At 40.5% G+C, this 19,980-nt stretch overlaps 1 protein-coding gene across 1 annotated transcript; it reads left to right on the top strand.

Moving 5' to 3' along the window:
• The first annotated feature begins 1,306 nt into the window (after nt 1-1,306).
• Nucleotides 1,307-11,095, top strand: FRRS1L (ferric chelate reductase 1 like). The gene is made up of 5 exons (XM_057371038.1): nt 1,307-1,511; nt 3,164-3,248; nt 3,728-3,866; nt 6,990-7,236; nt 7,714-11,095. Exons 1-5 carry the CDS (start codon nt 1,307-1,309, stop codon nt 7,884-7,886), a joined length of 849 nt encoding a protein of 282 aa, XP_057227021.1. The 3' UTR covers nt 7,887-11,095.
• The last annotated feature ends 8,885 nt before the right edge of the window (nt 11,096-19,980 follow it).

The following is a 19,980-nucleotide window of genomic DNA, read 5'->3' as shown; positions in this document are numbered from 1 at the left end:
GGATTATTTTAATTTTCAGAATATTACTGACCGCTGCATCTTCCTCTTTCTCCCTCCCTCTCCCCGATGTTTTGCTGAATTTTATTCCAGACTCTCAGAGGAGGAAGTGTAACCATGCACAACCGTACGAAAACTAAATTATAGTTACAACCAGCAATCCAAACCCAAGAAAAAAGTTGCTTTGACAAACACAAGGGACAAAAGGCCATGGCTCCTCCATCAACCCGTAGATACCTTGGCACATCGAAAACGCAGTTGTATCCGTAATGCCTAGCTGCAAGTCCAGTATCAGATACCAGAGCCCAAGACAACTTTGGGGGCAACCTGGGGATTCCAGGTTTGGAGTATATTGGTATTGCTGCAGTTTCATTGTATAAAATAAAAAGCCAGAACATGCAATCAGACAGCGAACGCTCACTACCATGGGGTTTTACCTGAAAAGAATGTTAAGTTGCGCTGTGCCTCCAGTCCCATCTCAGAAGTCATTAAAAATACTAAATATAAAAATAAAAAAAAATAAAAATAATAATAAAAAAAAGAAAACAGCTAAGTTTGTCCGGCAGTTACTGAGCAGGATTTACCACATCCTCTTGAAGCACATGCCAAGAGGCTTTGGTGAATCGAGGCCACGGGGGCAGCCAGGGATGGCTGCTGGGTACTGCCCCTTGATAGCAGCGCCCGGGCGGTGGGAGATGTTACCGCGGCGGGGTTCCTGCTGGGTGGGGCGAGYCGTGGGATGCGGGAAGCCAGTGATCCAAGGAAAGGCCACCGCGCAGCCCTTCGGCGGCGGTCTCTGCGGGAGGGCTCGGTGCTGCCAGGGCTGTGCCTGTGACCGCCCACGCATCCCTCTCCCGCGCATCCCGCTCCCAGCGCATCGCGCTCCCGGTACATCCCGCTCCCAGCGCATCCCTCTCCCGGTACATCCCGCTCCCAGCGCATCCCTCTCCCGGCACATCCCGCTCCCAGCGCATCCCGCTCCCAGCGTATCCCTCTCCCGGCACATCCCGCTCCCAGCGCATCGCGCTCCCGGCACATCCCTCTCCAGGCGCATCCCTCTCCCGGCGCATCCTGCTCCCGGCGCATCCCACTCCCGCGCACGCCGCTCCCACCGCTCCCACTCCATCYCCGCGCACACGCCGCCCCGACACCTTTTCTCCCCGACACCCTCCCACGCCGTCCCTTCGCCCACCCCCGCGGACCCTCCGGCACCGCCCGTCCCCGGGGCTGGATCCCCCCGGCCGCCTCCCCCGCTCCCAAGCGGAGCCGCGCTCGGGCGCCGCCGCCTCCCCGCCCCGCCGCCGCCGCCATGGCGGAGCGGAGCCGCGGCGCTCGGCGGCGGCTGCTGCTGCTGCTGCTCCTGGCCGGCTCCGCCGCCAGCCCGGCGGAGGAGGGCGGCGGGCGGCGGGAGGCGGGCGGCGGGGAGCACGGCGAGGACGCGGCGCGGCACCACGACTCCTCGTACGGCACCTTCGCCAGCGAGTTCTACGACCTGCGCTACCTCTCCGAGGAGGGTGCGGCACTTGGGCGGCCGGGGCGGGCGGCGGGGGCGCGGCGGGCGAGGGGGCGAAGCCGGCGCGGGGCCGGGAGGGAGCGGCGGCCGGGCGGGAGGGCGCGGGGGCGGCCGCCTTGTTCAGCACGAAGGCCAGCGCCCGCCGCCATCTTCAGCCGGCCGGGCGGCCTCAGCCCTCAGCCGGCGCTGCCGCTCGGGTCGGGCCGCAGGGGGACCCCGGGTGCCCGGTGCCGCTGTCCCCAAAGCCACCGCTTCGCTCCGCGGGCAGCGGCACCCTCTGGGCATCCCCCGGGCGGGAGCCGGGGCCGGGGGCCCTCGCCTTCCGCAGAGCGGGGCCGGCCGGCGGCRCTTCCCCCATTGCAAAGCTTTGCGGGCTGGTAGCGTGAAAAGGAGTCCTGGGGTGTGTGGGCTTCGAAAGGACGCGTGATGCCCCTAAAGTGTCGAGAAACGGCGTRGTCGTGGGTTTTGGGGTGGGTATTTTTGAATTTACAAATGGCGGAATGTTAAAACACTTTTGCGGCTAGGCTGCATTGGAAACCATTTGTTCAGTGGATTTGAAAATAAGTAGGAAGTGAGAAAATTGCATGTCCCGTGACCCGTGTTTCAGAGATGCGCCGCTACACGCTGCTGTGATATTTTGTGAACTTATTTATGCTGGGTAATTTACCCGGCCCTTGATGCGGTTACTGGAGCTGTGATTTGCAGCTTACAGCATACATTCTCCATTGCCATTTTCAGAAATCCAGAGAAGTGACCCAGGGCTCCTGAATGTCCAAAGTTGTGTAGGTCAAAASTTTGTGCTGATGCTGTAACTAACTGCAGTGTTCATTTCCTACTCAACGAAGCATTTTTCCCACTCAATGAAGCATTTTCAGAGGACTTTCTAGTTTCACGGCTAGCATTTTGTTTTTTATCAGCTAAATAAAAACATCCTCTTAAAATATGTGTGCTTACGCAACAGACACCAGCTCCTACAAGCCATTACAGAATAGGTCTGTTAGTAAGCATTTTCACGTTCTATTTGGTACTATCGTGCTGCAGACAGGGAATCACTTGGTATCATAGCTTTCATTTTCTGCCTGTTCTGGGTCTGCCTTCACAAGTGGTTGCAGGCCATAACTGCAGGCAATTCCCTGTTCTGATAGTCTCTTACCTTTTACTGCAATATGTGTTTTATTTTACTTCATAAACGAGGTCGTATTGCTTTCAGTGTTCATTCCTAGAGCTCTGCATCTGGTGCCCTGCCTGCATTATACCTAATGCTGTCATTTATGGCTGAGGAGTCAGTTCCCTGACAGATTTCCTGAGGGGACAGCGAGTGCACAAAGAGATATGTGAGCGGAGATCCTTGATTGTTAGTTGACTGCTCTAGTCCATGGTCCTGCCTTGCATTAACTTTTGCCCTCCAGCATTCTTCTTCCTCCTTGGTGAATGAAGGAAACCTGAGAAAAGTTTAGTTTTCAGTTATTCATGTTACTGGGGCATCTGGATCCAGGACCATCTGAGCAGTGGATTGTGTACATGACAAAGTAGTCACTCATCTGARCAGTTCAGTTATCAGCAAAGTAAATGCTACTGGAACACTTTCTCTTTACTATTATTGATTTTTATTCCTTGTATTTTATTTAGTAATTATGTATTCTGATTATACAGGTTACCCTTTCCCTACTGCTCCTCCTGTGGACCCGTTTGCAAAAATCAGAGTGGATGACTGTGGAAAAACCAAGGGATGCTTCAGGTCAGTCTGAGATAAGAGTGCAGGCACCTTTATGTTTACAGATGGTGGTTGATGATATTGGAGACTTTGGTTTGTGTTTCACAGTCATTTTAATRAATGTTTATTATTTAAGAACATTCTTTGTATTACAAGCTATATTATTTGAGGACCCTAGTTTATTTAAGAATACACGTCCTAGTCATGGACCTACAGTTCTCTCATGTTTCTCGCATTTTCATGAAGCACTTAAGAAACCAAGGAGGCCAACAGGGTAATATTGTGTGTAGTGTTGTGTTTGCTGTGCTGTTTGAATACTATGCATTCTTAAACTGAAAGAGTAGTGCAAACTATTAATGTTACTTAATGTCTGTCAGAATGTATGTTTTACTGCCATTATACCAAAATACGTTCTTTTAGTTTTTTTTCTTGCAAAACCTTAATTAAGTTCCATAGCAGGATATTTCATGGAATAAGTTATGTGTATTTCCAATTCCATTTAGGTATGGTAAACCTGGATGCAATGCGGACACTTGTGACTACTTTCTAAGTTACCGCAGAATAGGAGCTGATGTGGAATTTGAGTTGAGTGCYGACACAGATGGCTGGGTGGCAGTGGGATTCTCCTCAGACAAGAAAATGGTAAGACATGTACAGTTCTTTGTGTTGGCAATATACACACTTTTACATGCTGGGATATAAATGGTTTATATATATTTATATATTTGATCAGCGGGAAACAGGGCATATAAGGTAAAACTGACTTGCTGAAGACAAAGCACCATTCAGTAGCCCCCCTAGGAGCACTGCCACACAGAAAACTGGTTCATCCTTCCTAACATCTCCTTTCCCTTCTTCTCTGAGAACTACAGCARCATTTCAGTTCAGCTCTGAATGTTTGAATGTCACTAGCTTTTTGCCTTTTTATTAGAAAAGCCCTCAGGGATAAGCCAATTCACATGGAAATGTCCTGTTGTGCTTTATGTCAGTGTATTTTGGGCAAAAGACACATCATAAACTGAATAGCAAATGATTTTATTCTTCAGTAGATTAAGTGACTTTCAGCAATATAAATTTTTATTTCATTATTTAACTTGGGAAATTTTTGTTTCTTTCTTACCTACATGTTGTTCCAGGGAAGCCCCAAATGTATGAGAAAATGACTCCTGCTAATTTAAACATTTATGCTCTAGAAAGCAGTCTGGTTAAAATTTCTTCTCTCTCTTCTGGATTTTTATTGGATTTTGCTTTATGCTCATTCCTATACTTACTTTTWCTTTCAAAAGCTCAGCTTTTCATTGAGTTTCAGTGAACAAAACAGAAGCATGTAACATGTGGACTTAAAAAAACCTGGGCAATAGGTRACTTACGCAATGATGTTTTGTTTGTGATCCATGATAAAAGGTCTAGGATTGATATGCAGTTTATAATATATGTATTCATGGACAGAGACACTCCTGAATATATAAAACAATACTGGGCCTATGTCCTAAATCACAAGTAAAAGAAAGGACTGTTTCTGGTGATGTTGAAAGTAGTCATCTGAAAAAAATACAGGAATTAGACATCCTCGGCTAGGACCCACAGAAATGAATGTGAAGACTTGTGCTGACTTTACAGCATTTTTGTCAGACCCAAAATGAGAAATAGAAAGAAAACGTGAGGACAGGTGCTTCTCAGTCATCACTTGTGCATGTTTCAATATGACACTGTACATAAACACAAGAAAGATAGAAGGTTTTTGTGTCATAAAGAACAGTTCGCGTCACAGAAACAGTTTGCGGTTTTGATGTAAAGAACAGATTTATGGCCAAATTTTGGGAAGAGTGTAGAAGCCTGGCAATGCAAGTAATCAACAGGATTTTCAAAGCAGCTCCTTGTCCCCAAGCTATCAGGTTGTCTTACCAGTTTGTAACTCTGAGGTACCTGCAGTGGACCCCAGGGTCCCACTGCCCTCATCTCATCAGCCMCTTGGAAAGCAGGCATTACCTTTTGTCCCAGGCACACCAAGCAGGAGGTTAAGTCTGAGGTTATGGTGAAAAGAATAAAGCAAGTGTAAAGTAAAAGGTTTTGCTTCCAAATTTGCTCCACATATCATCTAATAGCCATAAGTCAACTGGGCTAAACCAGCTAACACAGCTTCCTCTCCTGCTCCCCTGCGGACTTCATCTTTTTCTCAACTTTTAGGATGTTTTGTTGTCCTGGATGCACAGTCTTTGATGGTAAAATGGCTCTGGGTCAAAACAGCTTAGCTGTGAGAAATGTACTGTACTTTGGAGGCCCTAATCAAAAKGGTATGGCCTGGATAGCTTCAGAAGTTCAGGAAAARAAMCTRTTTTGTGTCCTAAATAGATTTTTTWAAAGTCCTATGACCTATTTCTTTGTCTCGAATAAYATTATGCTTGTCCATTTRCAGGCTTTTGTGCCTTGGCAGGATTTTGTAATGCCATTCTGTTAACTGAGATTCAAAATGCTTTTTTATTTCCTTTTTCGTTTTTTCCTTCATTGTAAAAACAGCTTTATTTTTGCCTCTTTGTACTTAATAATGAGGAATTTGTGCCTAGATGTATAAAAGTTAAACTTTGAAAATAAGTTATGGAGAGCAGTGGTAGGCTCAAGACAAAGGCTGGAATGGTTGCCTGCAGCAGCACCAAGGTGAAGAAACTGTTCAACCCCGTGTTATACCTAGTTGTTCTCTATTCCCCTTCACTTTTGGCACATTTTTTTTTTGCAAATGCACATAGCAGTATTCCCGTAGTGCTGAAATACACTGTTTTTCTCTCTTTTCCCTGTAACTAAGAACTGAGGGATGATCACACTAGCAAGCATCATGTCTATCATCAGTATGAYGTATCAGAAAGATGAGTATGGGAGGGATAGGGCCTGTGTTAATACAATACTGATAGCTGTGGCACTCATCTAGCTTGGATAGCATTTTAATGGCTCTTGGTGCTGAGGCTTCTATGAGATAGTGCTCCTGAAGTTAATGCTCTACTGCTTTGTCAGTAACAAACTAATTTACTGCTGGGTAACTGTTCCAGCAACTGCCTCTGTATTTCAATGATCTCTACAAATGTTGTGTCATACACTCTCCCTTTTGTCTGTTAGGTCTTTGGTGGCTTTTTATCCTGTATGCTCTTTATCCTTGTATCTTATASTATATTGTATTCTGTTTCTACATGCTGAACATTTTTTATAAGAAATAAAAGGGATATGAGAAATGAAGTTCCTTTAAGCAAACATGAGATTAGAAAAGACTTGCTGTAATTGATGCTATTATTTTCTCTTATGTAGTAGATTCTCTGTCTTTCTAAAGTGTATTGGTTCTCTGTCAATGATTTGATCCAGTGGATTTTGTACACATCAGGGATTCAAGACTGCCACATTTTATGAAGTGGTATCCTGGAACTTCACAAATAACAAAAGGAAACAGCCTTCCACAGATCAATTAGTTATGTGATGTCAGAGTGATGTATCTTAYAAATATGTTATATATGTTAGGTGAAAATACTCTTAAAAAGATCCAAAAGAGAATGCAGAGATAGTAAGGATAAGTAAATATTGCTACCCACTTATGTGCTTTTCAATTGTATTGAAGACATCTGGGTCAGGGAACAAATATTAGTCTATAGATATAATTTAGTAATAAGGAAGGAGTGTCCCAAGTCTTGGTTAGTTTTGAATAATTAAAATTGTATACAGAAATGAGGAAGTGTTTTATGACACTTTTTTTTTCCATATTCCAATTTTTTTTTAACCTTGTAGGGAGGAGATGATGTCATGGCTTGTGTTCATGATGATAACGGAAGAGTCCGAATACACCACTTCTATAATGTTGGTCAGTGGGCTAAAGAAATCCAGAGAAATCCTGCTAGAGATGAGGAAGGGGTTTTTGAAAACAACCGTGTAACGTGTCGATTCAARCGTCCTGTGTATGTTCCACGAGAAGAAACCATCGTAGACTTGCACTTAAGTTGGTACTACCTGTTTGCTTGGGGTCCAGCAATCCAGGGTAAGTTGATCTCTGTGTTGCCAGCAGAGCTGGTGTGCCAAAACAGATAAATTTCTTTCTATTACATGATTCTAACTAGACGTGCCCCCCACCCTTTTATTTTATTTTTTTTTTTTTAATTAATAAAGATTCTGGCAGCATGAAGCTTAAAAATGGATAAAAAGAAAGACAGGAATCCGACGTATCTTGTTTTCTTGGCTATATATCTACTATCCCCACTTCCCCAAGCTGAATTTGGAACTTCATAACTGGAAGTTCTTCATTCCTTTGAATAATGGTTGTTGTTTACTTGAATTTCATTTGTTTTATTCAGAAGTTTAATTTCAGAAAGCAAAGAAATGAGCCCATTCCCTAACAGTGTAATATTGCATGCTTCTGTCGTTTTGAAAATTACCTGTCTACCTGCCTGTTTCTTTGGTAAAGTTATAGAAAAAAATCACATCTGACATTATTTCTTTCTGCCCTTACCTGTTAAAGGTTCAATAACTCGTCATGATATAGACTCTCCACCYGTATCAGAGCGTGTTGTCAGTATTTACAAATACGAAGATATTTTCATGCCTTCGGCTGCCTATCAGACCTTCTCCTCTCCATTCTGCTTGCTTCTCATTGTTGCACTGACCTTCTATTTATTGATGGGAACCCCATGACCAATGGAAAATAGCAAGAATTTGGCAGTGGAAGTTTCTCAGGATGGACGGCTATATGGATGGACAATGCATTTTTCTATTGGAATTTATATCACATCACCATCCTCATCTAGCTGCTTTTGAACATAGTTAGCTTCTCAGAAGAGTGAAATAACCATCTCCTTTGAGTGGCAGAGTGGTGACAAATCATTTAAGAATAATCAGTGAACACATAGGAGAATATTTTCGGTGTTGTGATTACTTGCTTAAAGAAAATGAGACTTTTGTAAAATCTGTGTGTGTGTGTGTGTGTGTGTGTTTGGGAGGGGTGCCTGTATGTGTGTTTAGGTGAATTTAGTGATGGACATCTTATCAAATAACAAAATTGCCTTCCAAATTGCTTCCAAAAAGCAAGTTTGGGAAAACACTGAAATGCTGTTTGGTACTTTTGGAGCAGAGAGCACAACTCCAAGTGCAGTTTCTGATCCTAGGATCTGAATGCCAACAGCAGCATAAAACATGTCCTTCAGTAGTGGACAGTTCTCTCAGTTTCTTTTTATTTTTTTTTATATTTATTGAAGTGTACTTGCTGTGGTAYTTCCCAAAACTAAACTTGCATATTCAAGCACTAGCATGATTTCTTTACAATGGAAGAGAGGTGATGAATTTCTTAATGTGTTTCAACAACATTTTTGAAGGAAATGGCTACTTCTTTTAAGAGTGAGATAYAAAATAATTTAAACAAGGTGAAGGGAGAATACAGCAATATAAATTCTCCATACATAGGAAAACCAGGTATAAAACATGAAGAATACAGAAGTTYCCAACAAGCCATAGGATGTCCTCCTAGTAGACTAAATCAATTTTTCTCTTTCTATGAAAAAAACAGTAATTTTGCTGACATGTAAATATATTTTTAAGTAATTGTGCAGTAGTATGAAGTAATCTCTTGTTCTGTGTTGTGTGCCATTATATCCTGTTCTTGTTAAAGGTGACTATGGGCAGCTGGTGTTATCTTACAAAGACATAGAAATATAAATGACATTATTTGTAAGGAAAGACAGGGATTAATAAGAAGAACAGTATCTTTTGTTCATCAAACTAYTGCTAAAATATATTTATTATGGAAAAAGATAAGCTAAAAAGGAAATATACTAAACTTTTTTTATCACCAATAAGTAGTAGAAGAGGAATGTGAAATATTATGGGGACAAAAAGTGTCAAAATGCATTTATGATCCACAGAATATTATAAAAACTTCAAATGGAGAATTTCTGTTCTTCACGTAATGGGATGTGAATGATGTGTACATGTAGCAGTCAAGTGTGCTTAGGTAAGATTACTCATTCACTTTTCAACTTACACTAAAATTCTACTTAAGTAGAATTAAAACCTAAATAGTGCCAAAGTTTTATGTAATGTGGTACACTTGGGGACTCACTAACACGGAATTTGGTAAAGTATGTGTAATGCAACTCCTTTCTATTCTCATTGCTGCATGGAGTATAAAATGACTAATTAGCCTGGCTGGGTTTGCATCATTATTTACATACTGATGTTTGTAGACTAAGTTATTAGGCACAGAATTCTACAAACCTATGCTTAAGGTATATGAATTAGATTGAAGATGAGCTTATCTTCATAACAAACACTTTATCCCTATTTCAAAAGAAAGATTTATTAATATTTTGTATTTTCATTGATGTCTTTAACGATTAGTTCATTTCAAATTACTGGACTAGAGTTCAGGAGAGGGAAGAGAAATTCAGAACGAAGTGAACTTTAAAAGTGCATACAGTAGCTTTACTTAGTATAAATTACTTCTCTCAGGTTGGTTAAYTTACTCATCACCTGATGAGTAAGTTTATGGTGGAGACCACCTAATAGTGTCTGCTTTGGCTCASAACAGCTGTGTCATTTAGCCTTAAGATTTTCTGGAGCAGATAAGCAGAAGCCTGGATAATGAGCTTTACATTCAGCAAACAGGTGAAGTGAAGAAATCATTAAGGTAAATTATTTCTCCTTTGTGCTAATTTGTAGGCAGCTGAGAAACTGCAGTTCTTTCTCAGAGCCTGAGGGTCACTTTAGTTTATGGCTTGGTGTTTACTGTTTCAGCCTTAGCTGATTACCCCCTAAAGGGCTAATTTACCAATTTAAAGGTACTGAACTGGGATAGAAACCGAGTTTGGCTCCTCTTCTTTAACAGAGTTCTGGATTTAGGATAGTCTGGTTGGACCTGAGCACACAGGTATGTTATAGATTTACTACCAAGGTAAAATGGTGTAACAGCTGTTGATCTGCTTTTTACATGTATGGAGTCAGATGTGTTAAAGGTTCAGGATTTACAGCAAGAGCAAAGTATATTATATTATGTTTTATTCCTTTTTCAGATTATTTGTTAGTGTGCTGTGTTTTTGATGTATTTTGCTCTTGTTGAAGTATTAGCAGAAATGTGCACTTTTAAAAAAACTTTCACCTAAGCTTCACAGTACTTAATTAGCCTAATAAAGTGTTTCTGCTCAAAAGGGAGGAAATAAAAAGCCACAGGAAGCAGCAAAACAATTTATTACCTGGCATTTAAATGGATGGTTGAGTTTAGCACTGAGTTTATTTAAGAGTTACCTTTCACAGTGGGAAAATCAGGAGTATGGAATTCAAGTTAACAAAGAAGATAATGAGTATATGTAAATTGCTAGTTGGGATGGAATCTGAGGAGAAAAAGGTTATGAAGGAAGTGTGGTATGTAAGTTTATAAGACACTTGGTAAGTCAGCATTTGACCGGGCATAGTAACTTGTCATGGAAGGTATTTTGGTTTTCACATATTTCGTCTTTTTTTATTTTTAATACTGAAAAGCAAGATTTATCTTTGTTATACAAAGTTGCTATAAAGTAACAACACTTCAGAATAACTTTTAAAATGATTACAGCACTTCAAATATTCTTTATTTTATAATTTTTTTTCTAAATGACTGGTACCAATGAAAGCTAGAAAAAAAGGCCTGCTTTGGAAAAAAGAGGCAGATATTTCCCTCTACAAATATTTTTTTGGTTTTTTTACTGTGATTGCTACCAAACAACTGTTAAAGAACATTTCCAAGGTGCTCTAATTTTAATAATTGCTTGTTGCACAGTAACTTAATACAGAGGCATAGAGTTTAGAGAGAGTGTATGTAGATTATGGTGTTGTTTGGAAATGTAACTATGGCTATTAATTAGAAAGATTTTTTTTTCCTTTKCTGGYATCAAATAASTGTGTATTTTTAGGTATAAGKGAGATGCTACTTGACTTCCCTCCTAAAAAAAGCACCTAGCTGATTTAATAATGCCATTGGATACAGGATGATCCTGTCTTCTTTTATTATAAGGGAAATATTCTGGTTTTGAAAGAGAACATAATTAATGAGAAAAGTTTGGACTGCCTTTGTGGCCTTCTTGTCTTTCTGGACTAGTTTTGCAATGCTTGGATAGGAAGAAAATAAACCTGTGGTCTCTCTAATCTGAAGAAACCCCTGTTTTGGGGTTAAAGCTGTGTATGGCACTGACTTTCCCAATCTTTAACACAGGGATTAGAGAATGACTGGAGTGTGGTGTACATCAGCATGCCATCCAGGCAGTGGTCAAGAAGCTCACTTTAGGCACCAAATCCTGGGTCTGAACCAAAAAAATAGCTCAGCAGCTGCCTTCATGTACTAAATATCTACTCAGTTATTTCTCAGTTATATAATAACTAATTTCTTAGCTGCTATAACTAATATAACTGCTATAACTAATATAACTGCTATAAGTTTAAGGGGAAACGTGGGTTTCTTTTTTTTTTTTAGTCTTCTCCTTACTTCCTCATCCCTCCTATGTATCAGACATTTACAAAAAAGAAAATTATTCTTGTTTTAGAGAAAAAAACCCTCTGTCTGCTCTTTCAGGTCTTTTCTGGGTCCATTGGATTTTTGCACCCTCCAGTACTTTAGAGGCAGGGTTAGAGTTTATATGCAAATTATGAAACTTTAATAGAAATTAAATGGCATTTTGTGACTTTATGGTTTCACTGGTTTGCCACACTGTTGTGTTGCAGGTGCACTTCCCCTCACCCTCCTCTTGTCTTAACATCTCCAAATAATTTCCACAAAGTGAAATATTTGGTAATAGCTTTGCAGGAAGGAACACATATTTCAGAGAATTACAAAAGGTCTAATATCAGTTATTTTCAAAGGTAGCTATTGTGTTAGTGTTTTATACAAAATACGACTCTGTAGATCCTTARATTTATGATATAATCAGAAATACATTTAAATATTACCGTGTTTGAGTGCATCATGGAGCTGTGGATGTGCATAGCTTACATGGATTAGTGCGATCCCTTTCAACCCTGAMTCCTCAGCATGTAATGAAACTAGCAAAGCAGTTTGCTTCAGTGCTACACAGTAAGGCATCAGTGACTCCAAACAGTTTGGAACAGAAGAATGGAGAGACTGCTGGGAAGGAAGAATTACAAGGAAGGGCTAATGGTTTTGGCATAGTTTCTAATTTTGTGGAAGTTCACATGTGGCAGCACCTGTCTGGCATTCTATCCAAGCAAATGTTGCTTCTTGTGATGGGAAGGAATGGAGTGTGACTTGAATGAGATTTTGGCTTTTAGGCAGGTCCCAGATGTTCAAGGGCTGTTGTGGCATCAGGTCAGACCATGCCACAAGATATCCTCTGCTGTCAAGCTCCGAGGTAAGAGCTGGAGGCTTGGTCTGGCCTTCTGAGGTACGAAAACCCATCAAGACCCCAGAGGCAATAGTGGCACTCGGCTGCAGCAGGGAGTACCTGTTCAGTCAGTGAGGGATCTAAATCTTATCTTACCAGCCTTTGTACATTAGCTCTTCTAATTAAAATTTCATTATCATATTTCTGTAGCAGTGTATTTGGGCAGCTCTCCCTCAACCTGCATAGGTTAGATATAGGTGTAACTGGAAGATTTTACTAAAAATGTCAAGTCCCTGTGTGTAAAACTTAATAAAAAAGAAATTTTTTTTTAATCATATGGCAGTTTTTACTTTTTTTTTCTTGTCTAGTTATTTATATGCAATTTGTAGTCRAGGTATCTGATTTTTGCAGATACAGAGTAAGATCTAGGTAAACCTTCCTTTTCTAAACATTTTTTATTGGTAACTTTCTTTTTTCTCTTTTCACAGTAGGTTTGATAAAGTTATATATGCTTAAACATGGTTATTTAACTTACCTAATTTGGGCTCAGATAGTGAGGCAAAAGCAGTGCAATTTTGAAATGTCAGGGAGGATGTGTGCAGCTTGTGGAGTTGATAGGTGTGAAAATGCAGACTTAAAAGATATTACTAGCTTAGAAAATCTGTGTTATGACTTGGCAGTAGCAATGAATCTACTGTAATGAAAGGTGCAGATTTTTTTTGCTTGGATTACTAAGTATTTTGAATAGCACTCRTAGACTTACAATCCATATCTCAGGTTGGAAAGGACCCATAAGGATCTCAGAGTCCAACACRGGGCTGCCTAAAACTAACCCATATAACTAAGAACATCATCCCTGAATGATGCTCCCTGARCTCTGACAGGCTTGGTGCCATGACTGCTTCCCTGTGGAGCCTGTTCCAGTGACTGGCCACCCTCTCAGAGGAGAGCCTTTTCCTAAGTTCCCATCTGAACTCCCCCRACACGGTTCCGTAGTCATTCACAACTGTTGCTTTTGCCCTCTTTCTGTGTTTCTTGTCTGAGTAGGGATGTTCTTCCCAGCCAATATGAGGTTGGAATAAGAGCAGGACTTCACAGCCTAGATTAGAACAGCTGCTGCATCCACATGTTCTGATCTGCAACTYGAGGCTATTTAGCAATGTTCTTACAAGATAAACTTTCCTGTGGCATTCTTGAGAAATTTTTTGTAAAGGTGTTGTATTCTTTATAGGCCAGAGCATTACAGAATTACCAGTACTTTTCTGAGTTGTTTCTAAATTCTTCTTAAATTCATATTTGCATTTTTAAAGAAGTAATTGGATTTTTCAGAAGTGCTGAGTAGCTGCAAATCTTTTATGACTCCAATGCTTACTCAGGGAAGTGAACATTTTATGGCATCTAGTGATTTAGCTTCATATCTCTCTCTTAGTTTTGATGTCAGTCAGTTCAATTTCCTTAGGTGGTATTGGTAGAAGACTAAAYAAATGAAAAATTCACTTAGGTTTTGTGCCAAGGAATAAAAATATTCCTGCTGATTTTTCCCAACAGGGATCTGTAAAAATTAGATTAATGGAAAATATTTTTCACAGAATTAATATTTAGATAATGTGATTTGGCTGAAGGTATTTGAGTGTGCATGTAAAGTCTGAGAATTATACAAGATTACACAAGAGGGTCTAAAAGCAAAAGGCTAAATTCTGCTCTGGAGACAAGACAAAACACAGAACCTTATGTTATCCCTGACTCCTAGTTGATTTTGGTGAGATGGAAAGATCTAGRATAATATATATAAACCTGAGATATTACATTTGTGGGGACTGTGTTTGCAGTTCTTATACACACACCTTTCCCTTTCTTCAGTATAAAAAATTAGCCTCACAGTCTTAGAATTTATTACAGTGTTATTTTTGCTTTTTTTCCCAAACAAGCTGAAACAAGGTTGAGTAAGTAAGTCAAAAGAATGTTGTCATATAGAATATTAGGGTAATAGGGAGCAAAGCACAGATKCCACAGTTCAACCTAAGAGAAAAACAAAACTTGTTATTTAACTCCAGAATATGGTGACTGCTTCTGAAATACTTGACTGCTCACATATACAGCAATGGGTTTTCAATTTTTTACCTTTGGTGATTTTCATTAAATGATAAATATTAAAATATGAAAAAAATACCACAATAGATTATTTTAGAGCTGTAATTRTTATTCAAGTCTTGACACAGAGATTCAAAGATGAAATTCCAAACCAATTAACTCATTAGAAAAATGAAATTATGGGACCTTGACATTTGTGTGTGATGTCCCCAGCTTTTATTTAGGCAGATATATTTTATTAGCATATTAAGTTCTGTTTAGGTTAAAACAGATGCCTAGTATGTCTTAGAATTTCTGATTTACGTATCTTGAGGTTTGGTTTGCTTTAACCTCCTTGCAAATATGCAGGCTGTCATAACGCTATGAACTCTTGCCACTTGTTACTTGAAGTGTAATGGTTGAACCTGAAATGTCATCTGTACCTTTTGACTTCGTTCAGCATTCTCAAGATTAATATACAGATAAAAGATACAAATAAGCAACTTGTAACTATAGTGTTAAGTGTTGTTCTGCATTCTTTATGCCAGGCTTCATTCTGTATGCCAGTACCCAGCAGCCATGTGAAGTCAATGAGCTTTTGRTTGGGTAAGAGTGCAGAATGGAGGTTTTGTAGTCCAGAAGAATTTGCCAAACTTTTTTGTATTTATGCTTTAGTCTTTTCAGCAAAAATAACACTGGGTGAATAGATAATGAAATTACAGTGACCTATGGGACTACTTTACAATCAGTGCATGCCCTAAAGTATTGCTTTGTAACATCTGTTTTATACTAAATGTTGGTGTTCAAGTGAGCCTTGTTAGCTATTTGACAGTGACAGACAATAATATTTATAAAAATGTTGCAATAAATGCCTTTTTAGTCTAAGAAAATGTGTTGTATGGCATTTATAAAGGGGGAAAAGTCTCTGCTGCTGCCTTTGTTAATAATAATGAATAATTCATTCCTGTGCCATGGGCTTGAATTTATTAGCCTGACTAATTCCATTTAAGTCAGTGAAGCTGGTCACAGTAGCAAATTAACAGATGTAAGAAGACCTTTTTCTTTCACCATGTGAATCACAGCGAAGCTGCAAGTTAATGTGATCATCTCTATTTTAGCAAAGTATTAACCCAATTGTCAYTTGCTATAAGCATGTAGAATTTAAAGATTACTGAGGTGACCTCTAGTTCCATGTTTTGTAACCTATTTGATACAAATATGGTCAAGTTGCAATATTACAAATTTAGATRTTCTTTATGTACTGCCATCTCTGCCCTGTTCCTTGGCCAAAGTGGCTCCTGAAGCAGCCAGAACAGGCTTTTGCAGAAAAGAAGAAAATGAAATTTTATTAGATTGACAACAGAGAGGAGGAAATGCCTTGGTACTCAGCAAGCAAAAGCAGYTGTAGAAGTCTCTCAAACAGGAATGTTTCGATTTCTGAGGTCTCTCAGGTTTGAGCAGGTGTTTTAGCTGCTTACTAAGAACTGAGAAGAGTTGGTTCAGGGCAACAAGAAATGTGTTGCTTTTTCACTGTGTGATCTGTTTGCTGTGTTTGCAGTACTGCAAGCCCATAGCTGTGGGCTGCAAGAAAGGATGGATCTTCTGTGTGTCAGCTATTTGTGCACTGTCCAAGCCATCATGATAGTAGAGKCATTACATGTACCAAATAGATTTAAATTATAGTCTGTTTATCTTCYAGTACGTGACTGCTGATGGATTGGTGAGGAATTTGTCACAAACCTGGTGAATCCAAAACATTCTCCTTTTACTCAGATCTCTGTATACCCAACAGCACACATCTATCATGTGGCATAATCCTGCAAGATAGTGCTCTGGATTTTGTCCATCCACAGGTCTCACTAGTATTGTTTTGCATGTTCTTTCTAAAGACTGAACATTTTTTGTGTTGGTTTTATTGACTGCTCAGCCTCATAATCATGCATTTCATTCCCTTTGTTAACTGAACAAGATTCCCAGTCTTCTGTGTGTATCATTCAAGTGTAGCTCTGTTGATAATTTTGTATACTTTAACTGAGATTTTGAACAAAKTTGTTTCTGCAATAAAGTCAGGCATTGCCATAATAACTGGGTACAATCAGRCATGGTATTCCCAAGGATTGGTTTTAATTTTATTTTYRMCAATATTTTRTAAATTACATTTAATTTGGAGCCTTCTCATCTTAGCAATTGAGCTGCATAAGAGACTAATTTTTTTCTTTAACCCCAAATACAAAGGTATATTCAGGTGACCTAAAGATGCAAAGTTTACATCTTAGAATCATTAATTTTAAAGATACAATTCTTTTTCTTTCGTTCTACTACTAATGAAACTACAGYAGTTTACACTGAGTATTTTTCATTGATCTGAAGCTGGTATTACTTTGTCATTAAACTGAGGTGAATTAATGAAGTGGGATATACTCAACTGAATGTTCACTAATGTTCAGTGACACAGGTTAAAACAAATAAAGTCTCTCATGCAGGGATAGAGTTATATGCTAAATACRCAGGCCAGTGCTGACACCTTGTGGCTTTGTTCCTGACTTATTTCATAGCTCCATGTGGTTATTTTGGGTGTAAATAATGATTAAATTGTAGTTGCTGGCATTGTCTCTCTCCTCTGCTTTGTGGCTGCCTCAGTGCGCAGTATTTTGGTATCAAGTATAAGACAGCTTGGAACTTTTGGTCTGTGTTGACTGCACATTGAGTGAATAAACAGCTAGGGCTGTCGTTGACCTCTTGAACAGGACTCAAAAGGCATCAGTTCAGAGCATTAAATCATGGGTGCTAGTGCAGAAGCAGGGGTGCTGGTGCACTTGTACGAATTAATAKCTGATTTTATACTTTCTGCTACATAGAAGAGCACCAAAGACTGTCAGTACTTACCACATGTACTTTTGGGTGCAAAAGCACTCTTTTGCAGCCCTCTTCACCCTTGAAGAATTACCAGAGTACCAAAGAGACCTATGTAGAATTTCTGGCAGTATAGGAGCCTGAGGTGTGCTACTTATCTACGCCCATAAAAACGCCTAAACCACAATGTATTAGTGCAATTTATACCTAAATGGGCATCTAATCTAAAATCTCTTGCCATTTCAAATCTTAGATGAAACCAGTTGTTAAAACACTGTTTGAAATCTGTTGTGGAATTAAGCTTTAGAGGTCAGGGTGTGTCTTGTCAAGATCACACATCTTCCCTCAGCTGTCAATGAGATTGAGAGATTGTTTAATGATGTTTATGGGTCATGTCCCTGTTCTTAAGTGTTCCTTTTGTGGTAATACCTAAGTTAGAATTTTTTTTATTGCCTTGTTGGGTTTTTTTTTTCCCTTTCTAATATGTTTAGTTGTTTATAATGGATAGTAAAAAGCCTAATTGTAAAAGTTTTATACAGCAGAGACCAGATCCTTGGCTTATGTAAATCAATATTTATAGCTTCACTCAAGTCAAAGAGGTGGCATTAATTTCTATTCCTGAAGAACACAGCTGACTGAGTCTGTTAAGAAAAATCAAAGTAATAAGGATGTGCCTATGATGATCTGATTTGCTGRTCTCTGTTTGGCTAACAGAGGGATTGGAACACTCTGCTCTCCCCCTGTGTAAATCTTAATTGACACTTGCTAATTGAAGTTTAATGCAATTAAGGTATTGTAATGAGCCATTAGAGTTTGGCRTGCTTCTGAACTAAAAAGTTCAGGTGTGATGCATTGTTGTTACATATTTCAGCACCCTGCCAGGAGGGAGATCTTTGTGATCAAAGGGCTGTGAGTGACATTATCAGTTTAAGGTTCAACAAAAGCTTCTCATATGGACAATTGCTTGTAGTGCCTTATCACCACCGGGATCAAACAAAGTGCCTGTGGGTTTGTAAGTGCTTTCACTGCATAAAATTAAAGCACTTTGTTGAACCTGCACGTGATCTACTCAGTGAAGGAAAATGAGAAGATGCAGGAGCTCAGAGGAACCTTTACAAGTATGAACTTCTGTGTAACTGGCAGGAAAGACTTTGCAGGGACAAGTCAGGACTGCAGTGCAAAAACCTCAGAAAACTGGCTTGGGCTCAGCCTCACCTACAGTTTCAGGATGCAACATAGTCACAGGAAGTGTGTAGAAAAACACCTACCTTTCACCCTTGGTATTTGACAGGGATACGTCTCATCTATTCATTGTCTTTCTGGTGTTCTGCATTTAAAAGTTAGGTTCTGAATAGGTGGATTCCTGCTTTACAAGTTAAAGACAATTGTGTTCAGGATAATTTCCGCTTTTTAACGTCTCCATCCTGCAAGAAATGCTCTGTCCTTGTGGATGACAATCTAACGTGAAGTTACATAAGGTTAAACTTGCCCGTAAATTCTAAAGACAGGAATTTGGGGTTTTTCCCCTTTTTTTTTTAATTATCTGTACACTTTTTATATGTTCAGTGGTATGTGACCATTTTATTATTATGTAGAAGATATGCTCCATCTCCTTGAAAAGAAAGAGGAAGATTTCTCTAAGGGTTTTATGGCATTACCAATACCTTTAGTACCTGCTGAATGGTTGTATTAGGCTGCGGAAGGAAAACTGAGTAGCACAGTGCCAGCAGTGAACTAGTTCAAATGCCATGGATTTCAGCCTTTGCAAAACATGCTCAGACCCATGTATTTATTACAGATGCATTTAGATCACCTGTAAAATGTTAGCTATTGCCCTCATACCTGGGGCTCTGGTGTATGCCAGCTGCAGGAAATTCCCTCTTCTCTATTTGCAAATAGCATTTGATGCTACACAATGTCATAAATGTCAGGTCTAAAAAAACAGACARAAAAACTGCCTCTTCAGTGGGCCCGTTTCCCAGAGGCTTCCTTCTTAAATAATTTGGTGCCAGAACATGTTCAGACAGGACAAAATTCTCCAACTGCTCTAACCAGTCTTGCTCTCCACCCGGCAATGACACTGCAAATCTCCCAATTTCTTCTGCTCCGAGACTAGAGCAGCAGTAGGGAGAGTGTTAGTTGAAGCAGTGACSGGGCAGCACTTTTGGGATGGGGATGGGGTTGTGCCGCAAGCCSCTGGGCTCTTCCCTGCTCCAGCCCTCGGCCGCCTTCTTCAGCAGCCCTCACGAAGGCGCTGGGCAGCCTCGGCCGGCGGTCGGCGGAGAGCGGACAGGGCCAGGAGCCCCGAGCCAGCCCCGCAGCTCCTGCCGRCGGGAAGGGAGCGCGGCCGCCGGTTCTCCCGGAGCAGAACTACATTTCCCAGTACGCTTCCCGGCCGGCACCGCCCCTTTCCCGCCGGGCTGGGCGCACGCCCGGAGCCGCGCGGCGGCGGCACTACAGCCCGGGCCCCGTGCGCGCCCTCGGGCACGACCGCCCCGGCAGCG

The sequence above is a fragment of the Malurus melanocephalus genome, unplaced genomic scaffold (genome assembly GCF_030028575.1).
Source record: "Malurus melanocephalus ecotype Western Australia unplaced genomic scaffold, MMel_1.1 scaffold_138, whole genome shotgun sequence".
In the NCBI taxonomy this organism is placed as follows: domain Eukaryota; kingdom Metazoa; phylum Chordata; class Aves; order Passeriformes; family Maluridae; genus Malurus; species Malurus melanocephalus.
Note: the sequence above shows the minus strand (reverse complement) of the source record. Positions and strands in the feature narration are given on the sequence as shown.